Source organism: Sapajus apella, unplaced genomic scaffold (genome assembly GCF_009761245.1).
Source record: "Sapajus apella isolate SASKATOON/1434 unplaced genomic scaffold, GSC_monkey_1.0 scaffold116, whole genome shotgun sequence".
NCBI classification, from domain to species: domain Eukaryota; kingdom Metazoa; phylum Chordata; class Mammalia; order Primates; family Cebidae; genus Sapajus; species Sapajus apella.
Genome location: NW_022437056.1, coordinates 2,031,563 through 2,048,557, shown reverse-complemented (window position 1 = coordinate 2,048,557; position 16,995 = coordinate 2,031,563). Strand labels below are relative to the sequence as shown.

The 16,995-nt window shown below is 38.8% G+C and overlaps 1 protein-coding gene across 3 annotated transcripts in view; it reads left to right on the top strand.

The window, feature by feature from the left end:
• The window catches only part of CSMD1 (CUB and Sushi multiple domains 1), a 2,101,842-nt gene that overhangs the window by 1,700,011 nt on the left and 384,836 nt on the right, over positions 1-16,995 (top strand). For all 3 annotated transcript variants that reach the window (XM_032260320.1, XM_032260321.1, XM_032260322.1), the window contains 2 exons: positions 2,803-2,994; positions 3,467-3,593. In XM_032260320.1, coding sequence (XP_032116211.1) covers positions 2,803-2,994; positions 3,467-3,593 — 319 coding nt within the window. The remainder of the gene's footprint in view (positions 1-2,802; positions 2,995-3,466; positions 3,594-16,995) is intronic.

Below are 16,995 nucleotides of genomic sequence, written 5' to 3'. Positions count from 1 at the left end.
GCGAAGGTTGCAGTAAGCCAAGTTCATACCACTGCATTCCAGCCTGGGCAACAGAGGGAGACTCTATCTTAAAAAAAAAAAAAAAAAAAAAAGAAACTGTTGACTATCTCATGTCAACATTCCTTGTTTGTTATTAGTAGTGGGGAGGACTATCTCGTGTCAACACTTTCTTATAAAATAGGCCTTGTGCTAGATGATTTTGCCCAACTCGAGGCCAAGAGGTAAGGCCACGCTCTAGGCCAACTCTAGTCACATTTATGGTAGGCTAGGTAAATTTAAGACATTTGGAAAGTTAGGTATATTACACAATTTTCTGCTTAGGATAGTTTCCACTCTTGATGGGTTTATTGACGATAACCTCATTTGTTAAGTTGAGCAGCCTCTCTAGTCACCTTGACCCCCTCTTAGTGTAGGCTTCCATCATCCCCAGCAGATGTGTGTGTGTTTCAAAGCTGAATTTAGAAGCATTACATGGAATATTCCAACTCTTCCGCATTCTGAGTCTGACGCCAGAGTTCACCACTGTCAGGCAAGTCTAAATAATGCCAGGCACGCATGCAGTTTTTAAACTTTAATAAATAATGTTACTAATGGCCAGCTTTCATAATCCCATCTTGGACTTTAGTCAGTTTCCCTTCCAGAATATGTATTCATCCAACAAGCATTTTTATAAACTTTAAAAGAAAATCTATATTTCTCGTGCACCTTGAAGAATGAGACACTCAGGTGGCAGTGGGTGTGGCTTGTTAAGGTTGACACCTCCTGGGTGCTGTGTGTGGAATCCCACCGTCCCCTGGGCCCACTGCCTTTCACAGCTTCCTTCTTCATGGACAGGACCTGTGTGCCCTATTAGCATGGGTAACCCTCACCCTCAAAGAGACTTTTAAATTTTCCTAGGATCCTGTTCCCGTGGTACTGATAATAGGGATAGATGTTGAACTCTTTTGTTGTATATTTTTTTATACCCCGATTTTCTGTGCCTAATGAATATTTCCAATTCTGTGTTCCAATGGCATTTGATATGTAGCCTGCCTAATGTAAATTCCAGATAGTGCAATATTTTGGAAGATGGTTTGTTATTAGTAGTGAGGCATACTCCAGGTGTGTCCAGGGAGAATCATCACCCCCAACAAGTCATTCTGCCTATGGTTTGCTGGGGGTCATCCCCACTCTTGGACAGGACTGCTTCCTAAAGATGTTGTCACTTCCAAACCCCCAAACCCAGTAACACACGCCACAACAATAACAACAATAAAGACTCTTGCTGCTGCGGCTTTTTTTTTTTTTCTTTTTTCTCTCTGTAGAAATAGAAATGAGCACTGAATAATCTGTAATAATCATGGATTTTGTCATATATGATGGGAAAGTTGAATGTCTTCCTTTCTGCCCTGTTTTCTTGGCATTATGCCGTCAGATAAAGGTCATCAGATATTTGAATGATTCTGAAACTGGAGATGATTGAAAGCTTCTCCCTAATTCCTAACTCCTCTTGTGGACATATGGGACATTCCTTTGGTTTGCACGAAGATTGATATACTTTTCTGCTCCTGAATTCTGGGCATCTTGAATTAAAATTGTTGATGCCTCTTAAGTAGATCAGGGTTATTGTAAAAATAATAATGTTATAGTTGGTAAAGAGTGACTCTTTATAGAAGGAAACCTTATGGAAGGAAATTTTCTTAGCCACTGAGTGTGAAAGATCAAGTGCGTACTCTTTCTCCTATACAAAGTTGCAAATCTCAATCTTGATTATTCAGACATCAGCAGGGTAAAATTATATTGTGAATTTAAGAATATGTTTTCCTCAATGGAAGACATCTCAGACTCCAAGTTGACAGGAGGACTTAGCAAAAGTCACACATTCCTTTTAAAATTTAATTTCTTTTTGAGAAAAGGAAGCATTCAAAGTTAAGTGGAAATAGAAGTAAAAAGACCATGTGGCCCTTCAAGTTTCCAGCTCTCCTTCTTACAGTTGTCAAAATTTGCATCATGATATGAAGAGAAATATGTTACTGTAAGACTGTCTACACAGATGGCCTTAAAATATTGCCTCACATAAAAGCAATATACAGCTCTCAGTACTGCAGAAGCTAAATCTTCATTTCCATCATCTATTTCTGTGAGTTTAAGAGCTTATTTTGATGAGGTCATTATAATGATTCATTTCTGGAGCTTCCGTTGTATGTAGATTTCCTCAAGAGCCTGGTAACCACGCACCATCAGGAGTGTGGTCGGCAGTAATTCAGGAGCCCCCAGTTTTCTGTGGGCAGGAACAACTTTTTCTTTTCCCATGAAGTTGAAATCGTGGAGTTTGGAGGAAGCTGTCGGGAAGGTGGGCGCCTCTTCACGATGGGATAGAATGAGTGCCAGCTGTCAGGATTCTGCAAAGCACCATGGCGGTGCCCATGGGTGGCTGCTCTTCCTCGGAGGTCTGGGTTGTGACAGAGAGGGGCATAGAGGCAGCAGAGCAACCCGTTCATAAGAGGGCATTGGGGCTTACCAGAGAATCCAGTGTGCAGACTGCAGGCTTGGACTGACAGATGAAGTTGTGGAACTCTGGAAAAGAAGAGCTTGTAAATAGGGAAGAACAAATAAGGTGATCGAACCTTGTGAAATCACAAATGGGTAACAAATAGCCCCAACACAGACCCATCTTTCTTTTCCTCTCTGTCAATTCACGATCTCCTTTTTTCTCCCTACCCTCTACGGAGCTTTAGCAACCTTGTTTATTTTGTCTCTGTTTTAAGGCAAATGGACATCCTGCCTTGAGTTCTGTTCATTCCTCCCCTTCCTCTCTTGCAGGTTTTGATCTGGTAAAATGTGAGGATCCAGGCATCCCTAACTACGGCTATAGGATCCGTGATGAAGGCCACTTTACCGACACCGTAGTTCTGTACAGTTGCAACCCAGGGTATGCCATGCACGGCAGCAACACCCTGACCTGTTTGAGCGGAGACAGGAGAGTGTGGGACAAGCCGCTACCTTCGTGCATCGGTGAGTGTGGAAGCCGGTCGGACTATTGTGCAAAAGCAGGGCCTCAGGGTACTCGCACCATGTTGTTTTGACTTCCTTTGTTAGAAAAGAGGAGGAATTTAATCACACTTTCCAGTGTGAGTTTTATGTATTCTGAGATCTGCATGTGTCTGTGGGTGTCTGTTTTCAGGTATGAAAGACAGATTTTCTAGTTTTCTTTTATGGAGACTCTAGGTACAGTGTTATTATTAAAATTATCACATGAGTATCTTATTGCTTTATGCTTTCAACTTTAATTGCATGGAGCATAAAGACTTTCTACAGAGTTAATGATGTGGAAGGAGTAAGGAAATGATCAGGAGCCATAGATGACGGTGATTCTTTTTCTCTATGTATATAATGCAGACATAGTGGCTCTGGTTTTGAAAAATAGCTAAACAGAAACGTGCGGTGCCTGAAGTTTAATGTTCCCATCTCTCTGTGTCTTCTGCAGCCGAATGTGGCGGTCAAATCCACGCAGCCACATCAGGACGAATATTGTCCCCTGGCTATCCAGCTCCTTATGACAACAACCTCCACTGTACCTGGATTATAGAGGCAGACCCGGGAAAGACCATTAGGTACTTGTTTTATTTTGGTTTCAGTGATTTGAGGAAAGAGATATGCCTTATATTCTTAAAGCAGAGATAGCAGTACACCAGATACCCGTGGTTAAAGTTTCTGAACTAAAGAAGAAAAGGTAAAGATACAGCTAAATGTTTCATTGGCTCACTTGCTTACTTTGCTATTCCCTTGAAACCATTCATTAAGTCCTATATAATAAAGAAAAAATGAGAGGGTATCAGTTAGCTTCTGCTGCCTAACGAAGTATACCCAAAATTTAGTAGCTGAAAGAACATCATGACTTTGGGTGTTACCTGGGTTGCTCTGATCTGGGTGAGTTTGACTGGGGATGAGTGGTCCAGGATGACTTTCCTTAGGTGTGAGGGCCTCAGATGGGATGGTAGGGAAGGTAGGAGCCCCTCCCTACCAGATTTCTGTTCCTGTGGTAGGCTGTTCAGGGTGGGAAGGTTGTAGTAGCAATGGATGACAGACTTCAAACTTCTGCTTCCATTATACTTGCTAAGGGGCCCTTTGTCAAAGCAAGTTTCATGGGCCAGGCCAGACTCGAGTTATGAAGAAATAGACTGTAATGCTCCATTAATAGGAAGAGAAGCAAAGTCATGTTTTAAAAGGGCTTGTGTACACGGATGGGAACAATGTGTGTCATTTTACAATATACCAAAGTAACTTTGAGGTAGACCAAGGAAGTGCTCTAATCTGAAGTAACACATATAAAAGAAAATCACTGCAGATTTCAGAAAATGATGCAAACATTTAAGCAGAAAGTGTTCAGTTCCAATAGTGAGTTCTACATTATTATGGTGAGTTATTTAAACCAACAAAAAGTAATATTTTTAAAGTAAGTTCTCTTTAATGTTTTTAAAGTAGTCAGAAATCTGTCTCAGAAGCCATACCACATAAGTCAAAAGGTAATTTTAAAATAAGTTCTTTATTTTTAGTTCTTGTTGAAAATGAAGAGGACACAAAGTCCTTAACAATATTTCTTAAAATTTCTTTTTCCTTCAATTAAGCTTTCTGTTTCATTGTTGTTGTTATTAATTCTCTGTACAAAATTTGCTTTTGGGAAACTCTGACCTCCAGTAGCCTTAGTCTGCCTGTCTCAGGTGTCTCTACTCCTTCCTCATGCCATTGTGCCCAAGAAAGACTGAATGAATCTGCCCAGCTGCTTCAGCTCCTCCTTCACATATGTGAAGCTGAAAAACAGCAGAAGGTCAAAGTCAGGCTGAGCATAGTGGCTCATACCACCTGTAATCCTAGCACTTTGGGAGGCCGAAGTAGGTGGATCACTTGAGGTCAGGAGTTTGAGACCAGCCTGGCCAACATGGTGAAACCACGTCTCTACTACAGATGTAAAACTTAGCTGGGCATGGTGACCTGTGTCTGTAATCCCAGCTATTCAGGAGAATGAGGCAGGAGAATTGCTTGAAGTTGTTGGGTGGAGGTTACAGTGAAGTGAGATCATGCCACTTCACACTAGCCTGGGCGAAAGAGTAAAACTCTGTCTCAGAAACAAAAAAAAAAGTCAAAGAAGCGTCTTTCTGGAGAAGTGGAAGAATGAAAAATATTCATAAACAAATGATTTATGCCCTTTTTCACAAAAGCCACCCTATCAAGCTTAGTAATGTATATTACATAGATATCATAGACATTTCATTACACCTCTATAACTTAAAAATAAAATGTGATAAAGTGGAGTGAGGGAAATGCATATTTTGTTAGATGATACTATTTTTGTACATCTGACATCTAATGTCTTTGAAATTCTTGTGTTTTACTGTTTATTCGGTCACATTAACAACTTGGGAGTGAGTTGAACTTAGGTGGTACAAGCTATTAGCACTTGTAAACCCTATGTAAGAAAGAGTCTCACTACATAAAAGGAGCAAGAAGAAAAATGAAAGAATATCTAGAATGCAAATATCTTAGGGTGGTGTTTCTGCTGCTGTGACAGAACATTACAGACTGGGTAATTTATAAAGAACAATTTATTTGCCTAACAGTTCTGGAGGCTGGGAAGTCTGAGGGCATGACACTGGCACGCAGTGAGTCCACATGGTGAGAGCATCACACAGCGAGGAAGTGCACTAGAGACAGAGAGGAAATGGGGCCAAGCTTGCCCTTTCATCAGGAGCTCACTTCCAGTATCGCTAACCCACTCCCGTGAAAACAGCATTCATCCCTGCATGAAGTCCCAGCCCTTGTGACCTCATGACCTCTCAAAGGCTTCCACTTAAAATATGGCTACAATGGCAATTAAATTTCAACATGAGTTTTGGTGGAGATGCGCAAGCCACAGGACACACTATTTTATAATAACTCATTTTAAAATTAGTGTGGTCCTTAAGATAAATGATTAATTTGATGATTATTGATCTGTTGGGACAACAATAAAGTATATCAGAGTAACAGGATTTAATATTTCACATTTCTCAGGAAAGTCAATAAAGGCATGTTTCTATGGAAATAAATAGGCCAGGCATAGTGGCTGACACCTGTCATCCCAGCACTTTGGGGTGATGAACCAGGAGGATGACTTGAGCACATTTGGTCAAGGCTGCAGTGAGCTATGATCACACTACTGCACTCTTAATAAATAAATTAAATATTAGTTCTTAACTTTGAATTCACAAATACTAGATTTGAATAATGTAAAAAGCACTCCACTGGCTTTGATTTTGAAAAGTTGTGGAAATCATCTATGATAATGGAATGACTTTATATTAAAAAAAATTTATTTTCTTTTAGAAGGATTGCAAATTTTTGTTTTCCTTACAATTTCCTTTATGGTTTAATTTTCTGGAATTAGAGTGAGCACTGCCTTTCTCTAAATGCAAATCAAGTGATGGATTCACTCTTTGCAGGTGAATCTCACATTTTGTTTATATTTAGTGAGAAAAGAGAAAAGTTAATAAAAATGAATAAAAATTTGTAGTTTATATAGCATAAACTGATTTTAACATTTAATTATTAAAATTCTAGAAAAGCTCATTGCATACAGCAATGAGTTTTTGTGGAGAAATTTTCTTCCTATACATACCTTTTAATATGAGTGTATACACTATCAAATTTATAAGTATGTCTTAAATTTAAAGCATAAACTTCTTCTGTTAAGGAAGTTAAGACAGTAGCATTTGCATTTATTATTAATTTCCTCAAATGACATTCAACTTAATCCCAAAATGTTTTCAATGATTGTATCACTCTTCATTAAAAATATAAATGCAATTTTTAGTAAGGCAATCTGGAAAAATCATAATTAGTACGTAAATTGTACTAAGACTTAGAAAAATGGTGTCTGGTCTTAGCCTTGATATTAGCTGGCATGTTTAAGTCTTATTTATTTCAGTAGTAACATAGTTAATATTACCTATAATGTTAACTTGAAAACGGGGAATATGTCAGTCATATAAACATGAACCCAGGGATTAATTCAGCTATTTAAAATACCTTAATATAAATATAATCATTACTGTGCATTTATACTGTGATTTCTTAGTGTAAATATTTTCACTCTCTGGGGATGAATAAACAGCAAGATCTTTGAAAATATGAAAAGGCTTGTTTCAATACTTTAGGCCAGTTATCACAGGGCTATATGGATTTCATTGAGGCCCAGAGCAATTTTTGCTTATATAGTGCAATTCTTCCTTTTTTGAGGTAGTAAAAAAAATAGAACACCCCAAAATAGTTATTGTTATGGGGAACTTGGGTCTGGAAGAATTTGTAATTTTGACATATGTGCTATAAAACAGTTATCTGAGCCAAATTTAATTAAAAGTCTAATCACAAGACACTGTAGTAAGTTTAGCCCCATTGAAAGTTATATGGTAATATTTCTCTAAGAGATCCAGCATATTTCATTGCCAGGCAGAGCCATGATTTATGTAATAGAGGTAACAGCATTATAAACTTCAGCTAGCAGCATTAAAGGCTATGTTTTACATAACCATATGTGTACATTGTTCCTAAGATTTAATTGCTTTTCTGCCAGTGTAATTGTCCGGAAAGCTCACTTTGAATGTATTTCTGTTCCTAATTGTTAGCAGGAAATTGCATTTGGTAGTATAGTTGAAGGGAATTATTTTTAATAAGCTCACATAGTATGAAAAACATTGGAGGCATATCAAAAATGTATCAAGGTTGCCAAAAGCATTCCTATGCAGACATTTAGAAGTAACACGTGGTTTGATGACCCCGGTGTTCTGCCTGCTGTCCTGCCCTGAATTTTCTTCCTGGCATCATCAAGTTGTAGAGAGATTAAAATCTGCACTGGAGATCTAGGAATATTAATCCATTTCTGATCAACCTTCCGGATCCCAGTAGGATATATACACATGAGGAAAACTAGACATTTATCTCCAGTCTCCACATCCAGCCACTGTACATAAACCACAAGTGGGTGCATTTTCCATATGTAACAGACAGGTATGGGGCCAGTCAGGATTCAAAGCATATCCAGTTTCTCCATTCCTATCAAGATCACTATAGACCCTTGCCTTATTTTTTATAGATAATGCAAAGAAACAACAAGTTAAGTGTATTTCAGCCAGGAAATAAAAAAAGAGCTGTAGAGGTCTACAGTTTTTCCCCATGCCTCTACTCCAGACCCCCTGAATCTGGGGCTCTGGGAGCAGCTGCTTGGCACTGGTCTCTTAGGAGATCCTAAGTCAGAGGGAAGAAATCTGCAACCCCCTCATTTTGCAAGCTTCTGACACAGTTTCATTTGCCACAGTTTTGTTAAATAACACCAGCTCCCAACCACACCACTCATATTTCAGTTGCCATGATACATAAACTGTGAGGAAGTACATGACGGACATGCTCTGAGCTCTTCAGTACCCAAATCACTGTATGGATAGCAAGGCACATCCTCATCACTGGTGACAGATCACATGTCCTCTTTCAGTGTCTGCTGGTGACTGCTCACAGGGGGGCTGCTATTCAGTGCATGCACAGACAGCAAAGAGAATAGTTGTATTGTCTTCTTTGCTCCCAGTGATCAGTGCACTTCATGTCTTACAAAATTGGATTTTCCAAAGAAGGAATTGCCCAGAAAACGTGGACATGCAGTGATGAAATGAAAAGTGATTATCATGGGAAGTTAAACTCCAATCACACATAAATGGAATTACAGGAGAAACAGCTGAGATGGAAACACTGCCATTACTGTGGAGAAAGACCTTAGATAGGCAGCCAGGGAAGCTCGGCCAAGGAGGATGCAGGAATGTAAGGGAGGAAATTGGCTGTGATGAGAACAATGGAGATGTCCCAGAAAAAACTGACTCCAGGAAAAAATATTAAAGAAACTTCTAGAGGTATTTCAGGATTGGAAAAACACAAAAGATAAAATTGTGGACGATGATCCAAACTTCCCTGACTTCTCTCCTCAGAGCTTATCATGTGTTCCCAGCCCCTCACATTTCATCATTATTTCATTTCATTGTCATCATTCCCTATTTGTGTTAATGTCTCCCTCTATGTGATGGGAGGTTTAATCTTTAGTGTTATCTTCTGTTGCTTATTTTTCCTTTCTCAATATCCAATAATTTTCCACCTGAAACAACATAGGACTGTATATCTCATGGAATTGTTTTGATAAATTACATGAGATTTCTTCAGATTGGGCACTGAAAAAAAAATGCATGGAATCCGATACCAAAGTCCTGTCATTTCTCCATCTGTTTATGTTTCCTTTCTTCTTCTTATCCACCATTACCAAGTCCCATGACTTTACTGTTACCTTAATCTTCTCTCAACTGGCCTTCCCAAAGCCATCCTTTACCCTCTCCATTCTCTCAAACATCCCCACTGTACATTGACAAGCACCAGCTCCTTACCCAGAACCAAAATACCCTCTAGAATTTGGCTGACTATGCATTTACACATGTATCTTTGGCTGCTCATGGATACTTTATACTTCAGCACTAAGAAAGCTTGACTGATCTCTGACCACAGCCTGTGCTACTGTGGCGCTCTCTTTTTCACACACTCTTGAGTTTCTCCTCATTGACTCATCTCCAGTTTCTTCCCATCTCTTAGGACCCAGTTAAAATGTCAACATCAAAAATTTGTTTTTATTATCCCATCCAGAATTATCCTATGTCCTTCCCTATGCTCATCATTTCTCTCCATGAGTTACCTACCTTCTGTACTTATCATCTCTGTTAATATTATATTCACATGTCAAGACCTCCATGGCAAGCTTCACCAGCTCCCACACTCCTGTGAACTCCATGTCTCATTCGGACCACATCTGAAGCCTCCCAGACACTCCTCCCTGCCCACTACCCAGCTCCTTTGCTGTGCAGACCCTCCTAACTCACCAGACCTCTTCACTGACCACCCTGCAAGGGCTGCCTTGCTCCCACTGCGCCCACTCCAAGCAATATGGTTTGTTTTCTTTATTTAAAGAGTTTATGTTTATGTCTATAAAATTAATGTCTATATAGAGGTTTTGAAAAAAAATTAAAAACGCCCATGAAGAAATTATGCATTATTCCCCTATAGACATCAAATGTTAACATGTTGGCAGACGTATTACATGTCTCAATGTTTGTTCTGTGGTGTGGACGTGCATCGTTAAACATTGTCTCTCTTGTTTGTTGTTTCTTTCGTTTTTTTTTCTTTGAGACAGAGTCTCACTCTGTTGCCCAGACTGGAGTGTGGTGGCGTGATCTCAGCTCACTGCAACCTCAGCCTCCCGGGTTCAGGCAGTTCTCCTGCCTCAGTCTCCCGAGTAGCTGGGATTACAGGTGTGCACCACCACACCCAGCTAATTTTTCTGTGTTTTTTAGTAAAGACGGGGTTTTACCATGTTGGCCGGCTGAGTCTCGAACTCCTGACCTCAAATGAGCTGCCTGCCTCGGCCTCCCAAAGTGCTGGGATTATAGGCATGAGCCACCATGCCTGGCCATTTCTAATTTTTCATCTTGTACATAATGATGTGACAAGTAGTCTTGTAAGTAAATCTTTGTCTATATTTATATAATTCCTTAAAGATAAATGCCTAGTAAATTGCTGGGTCAAAGGGTGTGAACATCTTCATGTGTCTTAATACAAGTCTTTCTATAAAGCAGAGCTAATTATTTCACTCACCCATGCTTGGCATAAAAACAAAAACTATTTTGTTCACTCATTATATGCAGGATAAACTCTTTGGTGTGGTTTATGGTTATTTATTTTCCTTTACTTTGAAATAATAAAGTGCTGTAGGAAAAAAAAAAACACCCTAAATGTAGTTTTCTTTAATCTTAGACACCAAAGAAAACTGCACTTAAAAAGGTGATACACCTTTGTATAATTTTTTCTGTGCAATACAAACGTATAAAATTTGATTTGTTCGTTTATCTTTTTATTTAATTATTTTTATGCCATGTTATTCTGAACATTTATTTTCAGTTAATAAACATGATCAAAAGTTTACATTCTAATTTGTAATTCCACCTCATCCTAGTTAGTTATGGGATAGCATTCCATTGCCTGAACGTGCCATAACTTACTTAAACTATACCCTTTTGGAATATTCAGGTTGTTTTTAATTTTTTCGCTGTTATAAGTAATGCTACCAACCTCCCTGCATGTCACTGCCAGGGCACTTTTCATGATGAATTTCTAAAGCTGCACTTGCTATGCTTGCACATTTGAATTTTTATAGCCATTACCAAATTGCCTCTAAAAGGAGTAGATATACCACCAGCAGTACATGGAAATGGGGCATCTCCCCATTCTCTCTGAAACTGGACAAAGGCTTTTTAATCGTTAACAATCTGACCAGAAAAGAAAATGTTATTCAAAACATTTTATTGGTTATATTTTTTATAGCTTTCCTATGTTGACTTTTTTGACATGTGAATATATTTAGTTAGTGACTTCTCTTTGCACTTCACCTTCTACCTGCAATTCCTATTCTCTCCTTTCCCTGAAATTTTTTTTCTGCTTTCTCTTGGCTGGACAAGAGCCTTCCCTGACTCCATGAGGCAGACTTAGAGCCATGTCCTTCTGTGCTGGGGGCGTGCTTTTCTTATATCTGTCAGGCCTTGGGACACTGTGCATTGTAGGGTGTGTGCTTCTCCTCACATGCCTGTATCTCATATCACAGAGTTCCCTAGCGATGATACCGCATTTCACTCCATGTCTTAATTTCTTATACCTAGTGGAATTGTGTCTGGCATTTTGACTTTCAGCAGTGTTTCATTTGAATGAAAAATGACTGATATTTACCTGCATTTAAACTTTGTTATATCATATTTTTTGTTGGAGTCATGAGACATTCTCCAAGAAGCAAAACTCCATGGTACCAGCATGCATGTTTGCTTGTCTGTGTAAGCTTCTCATTGGCATAAAACATAAAAACTGCACAAATTGTAAGTGCAGCTTGTTCACAGAAGAAACACCCCCATGTAACCAGAGTCAGATGAAGAAAGGGAAAATTATCTGGACTCAGGAGAGGCCTTTGAGCTCTATGCAAATTAGCTCTTCTCCAGGATAATCACATTCAGACTTGAGAAGAGCTTTGCCCAATTTGAATTTTATATAAAAGAGAATTGTTGGGCGCAGTGGCTCACGCCTGTAATTCCAGCACTTTGGGAGGCCAAAGCGGGCCAATTACCCAAGGTCAGGAGTTCAAGACCAGCCTGGCCAACATGGTGAAACCCTATTTCTACTAAAAATACAAAAATTAGCCGGGTATGATGGCACATGCCCATAATCCCAGCTACTCAGGAGGCCGAGGCAGAATTGCTTGAGCCCAGGAGACAGAGGTTGCAGTGAGCCGAGATTGCTCCATTGCACTCCAGCCTGGCTGACAGAGCAAGACTCTGTCTCAAAAAAAAGATAGAGAGAGAGACAGAATTGTACTGTATGATTCATTTTGCGTCTGGCTTGATTTCCTCCACCTTGATACCCATTGATACAGTTAGCTATTTCATGGTGTCAGTATGCTATAATTTATTTATCCATTCTGGGTGTTGATGGACATTTGGATTGTTTTCATCCAGTTTGGAGTTAATGCGAACTGTGTTGCTTTGAATATGGTTTGACATGTTACCTGGTAAATGTATGTGTACTTTTTCCATGAGCATATACTGAGGCTGGGAATTGCTGGGTAATGGTGAATCCTACCTTCAGCAGTATTAGGTGCTATCAGTTTTCCAGTGGTTATACTTATCCTCATTCCCTGAAAGGGGTTATATTAAAGAGTTTCAGGAACTTCACCTTCTAAACAACAAAGGGATTGATTGTATTATCATTTTAGCCATTCTACTGGGTGTGTGTTAGGTTTTTATTTGGATTTCCCTGAGGACTGATCAAAGTAAACACTTTTTTATATGTTTAGTGGCCTTTTGAATAGCCTCTTTTATTAATTGCCAGTTGAAGCTTTTTGCCCATTTTTTTTCATATTGGAATGATTTAGTAAACACAGGTTTTTAATTCCAATGCGTCATAATAATTTTTACTCATTTTTTTCCTTATGGTCAACAAATTTTTACTCTTACTTAAGCATACATACTTAAATGTATGCTATGCCACATACTTTGTTAAGGTTGGCTTTAGTGATTTTGTATCCAGATTGCTAGATCCTGCCTCCCCAAAGCTATAAAAATATTATCTTAGGTTTTTTCCCTAGAGAACTTATTTTACTGTTCATATTTACGTCTCTCTTCCATTGGGGACAGATTTTTGTGTTTGGTATGGAGAGTAAAGTGTCATAGATTTTTGTCCATAGTTAAGTTCAATTGACCGTTTGTTGAAAAGTGAATTATTTCTTTATTGCGCTATAGTACAAACTTAGTCATTAACTAGACAACTATACCTATGTAGATCGTTTCCAAACTGGATGTCATTCCATTGATCTATTTGCCTATCTAGTTCAATGCGTTTCTAACTTAATTCCTGATTTACTTTATAACACATCTTGAGACCCAGTGCCATAATCTAGCTTCGTTCTTCTTCATATAGATCACCATGACTATACTTGACCCTTTGCATTTCCATATGAATTTTAGAAAAACTTGTAATTTTTTACAGAATAAATTGCCTGGATTTTTATTGAAATCACATGACATCACTAGATCATTCTGGGGAAAAGTGGCATCTTTTGAAATCCTGAACTTCCTGGCTCCTGATGTTGTGTACTTCTCCATTTATTTAAGTTTTGTACGATTTGTCTCAATGATATTTTGCAGTATTCTGGGTGAAAGTTTTGCACGGTTTTGGTTAGAATTGTTTCCAGCTCTAGGATGCTTTCTGCCTAATGGGCAAACATGTGTGACCAGGTATTTCAGAACCCAGAGTCCTCTTCTTTTCTCCACCTAAGACCTTCAGTGATTTCATCCAGTCCCATTGTTTATAAATAATTTCTTTGTTAAAGACACACGTTTATTTTCTCCACCCTGACTTCCCTGCGAAACTCCAGACTCACGTGAACAGCTGCCTACATATCCTCCATCTATGTCTAACTGACAAACTCAACAGGTCCAAGACAGAATCTCTGAATTTCTCCATCCCATAAACATATCGCACTGTTTCTCTGTTCAGTGGAAGACAATTCCATTTTTCTGGTTTCTCAGGCATAAACTTACAGAGTCAGTGCATCCCCACCTCACACATGCCTTTTCCAAGGCTGTTTTCTCTCCCTTCAAAATGTATCCAGGACCTGACCAGTGCATGGGTGTCCCCACGCTCAGCTCATCTCAGCAAATACGCCACTTTCTTGGATTACTCAAAATGTTGACGGAGTATAATTTTTCCCCACAGCATGTTGTCAACAGAGCAAGCAGGGACCATTCTTTAACTTGTTGATGAGGACCTACTAAAAATTCTGCATTAATCCTTAAAACATATCATCCTTAAAACAGCCTACAAAGCCCTGTGTGCATAGGCACTTCTCTCTGCACCATCCCATTCGCGACCCCCATTCTTCTCTGCTCTCAGCTTCTCCGTCCCAGTCCGCCTCTCTCTGCTCTGGCTGCACTGCCTCCTGGGTGTTCTCAGATGCTGACGGTATGCCATCTTCGTGGGCTTTTGCTTGGCTGAACTCTTCCCTCACAGTGGACATTACAAACACCCTTAACTCCTTCAAGGCTCCACCCAAGTCTTCCTTCACCAAGATGGCTTACCCTATTTAATACTTCAGCCTTTTCCTTCCTCCCCTAAGAATTAGTATTCCCAACGATTCTTTTGCTGCTCTACCTTTTTATTTCTTCAATTGCATTTACCACCTACTAACTTTCCATACTCTTCACTTATTCATTATGGATGCTGTGGATTGCCTGTCTCTTCCCCGTGAAGGTAGGGCTCTGTGCAGGTGGCAGATGTATGCAAAGTTCCTAGAAGTGCGCTTAGTACATTTTTGGTGCTCAGTAAATATTAAACTATTGAACTCAGTGTAAAAGGGAATGTCTTACAGATGCAAAATGATGATCAACTTTATGAGTGATCGGGAAAACATAATGTAAATAAGACACCATTCCCCAACCATCAGATTTTCTGTTTGTACAACTTTTAGTCTGATGATAATCAGGTTTTGCTAAAGATGTGCTTAAACAAGGGCATTCATACATTATCCTGGACCAAATCAGCTAGAATCCCAAAGGAGAGCGAGCTGGCAAGTCCACTTTCTGGTACCACCCTGGAACAATCCTTGGATCAGCACAACGGAATATCCACTGCAGTGCCATTGGCAAAATTAAAAAGCAGAAATGAACTGCTCTTTAGTAGAGACCTAAGAAAATAAAGCACTTATGGTTTTAAACTAAGTGAACAAAATTCTACATTTTTTAGTATAAACGTCTCTCTCATAATACTGAGTATAAAAGCAATTGAAAGTGATACAAACACATGCATTTCAAGTGATATGTAATATGTAACTACTCTTTCTTTTTTCTTAGATGGAGTCTTGCTCTGTTGTCCAGGCTGGAGTATAGTGGCACAATCTTGGCTCTCTGCAACCTCTGCATCCTGGATTGAACCGATTCTCCTGCCTCAGCCTCCCGAGTAGCTGGGACTACAGGCACATGCAAGCACGCCCTGCTAATTTTTTTGTATTTTTAGTAGAGATGGGGTTTCACCATGTTAGCCAGAATGGTCTTGATCTCCTGACCTCATATTTGCCCTCCTTGGTCTCCCAAAGACCTGGGATTATGAGCGTGAGCCACTGGGCCCAGCCGTAACTACTCTTAAACACATTAGTACTATATGTTGTTTAGGGATATATATATATATATGTGTGTGTGTATATATATATAAATATATATATATGGCTATACATACCATAAAAAAGTGTGTATATATATGTACACATATTTATATATACATATGTATGAGTATGTAAATATGTGTGTGTATATATATACATACACACATATATGTATACATACACATATATATGTGTATGTACATATACACATATATAGGTATATACACATGTGTATGTGTATGCATAGTTGTATGTATATATGTGTATATATGTACGTATATGTGTGTATGTATATACCTATATATGTGTATGTAAATATATATGTTTGTATCTGTATATACATAAATATGTGTATGTAAATATATATACATACATATATATGTATGTATATTTACATATGTATGTAAATATATATACATATATACGTACACATATATGTATGTATATTTACATATGTATGTAAATATATATACATATATATTTATATACACATGTATATACAGACAGATACATACATATATATTTACATACACATATATAGGTATATACATACACACATATGAAGCTTATGAAAATATAAATGGGAATATTATATCACAACTTCACAATGTGTGATAAGAGAAAGAACCAATTATTTGGTGGAGTGGAGGCAAAAAATGGCTTCATGTATAAGATTTTATTGATAAAAAAAATTCTGAACTGGGTGTGGTGGCTCATGCCTATAATCCCAGCATATTGGGAGGCCAACGTACGTGGACACCTGAGGTCAGGAGTTCAAGACCAGCCTGGTCAACATGGTGAAATCCCATATCTACTATAAATACTAACTAATAATAATAACTGGACACTACAGCTGATACCTGTAATCTGAGCTACTCGGGAGGCTGAGGCAAGAGCATCACTTGAACCCAGGAGGTGGAGGTTGCAGTGAGCCGAGATCATGCCACTGGACTGCAGCCTGGGGGACAGAGAGAGACTTTGTCTCAAAAAAAAAGGTTGTGAAGCAAACAGGACAAAATGTTAACATTGGTGGCAGTAGGAAAATAAAGGTGTACTATCCGCTGTACTTTTCACTATGTTTAATAGTTTACCTACTATCCGCTGTCCTTTTCTCCATATGTAATAGTTTATCTATCTACTGTCCGCTGTCCTTTTCTCTATATTCGATAGTTTATCTATCTACTGTCCGCTGTCCTTTTCTC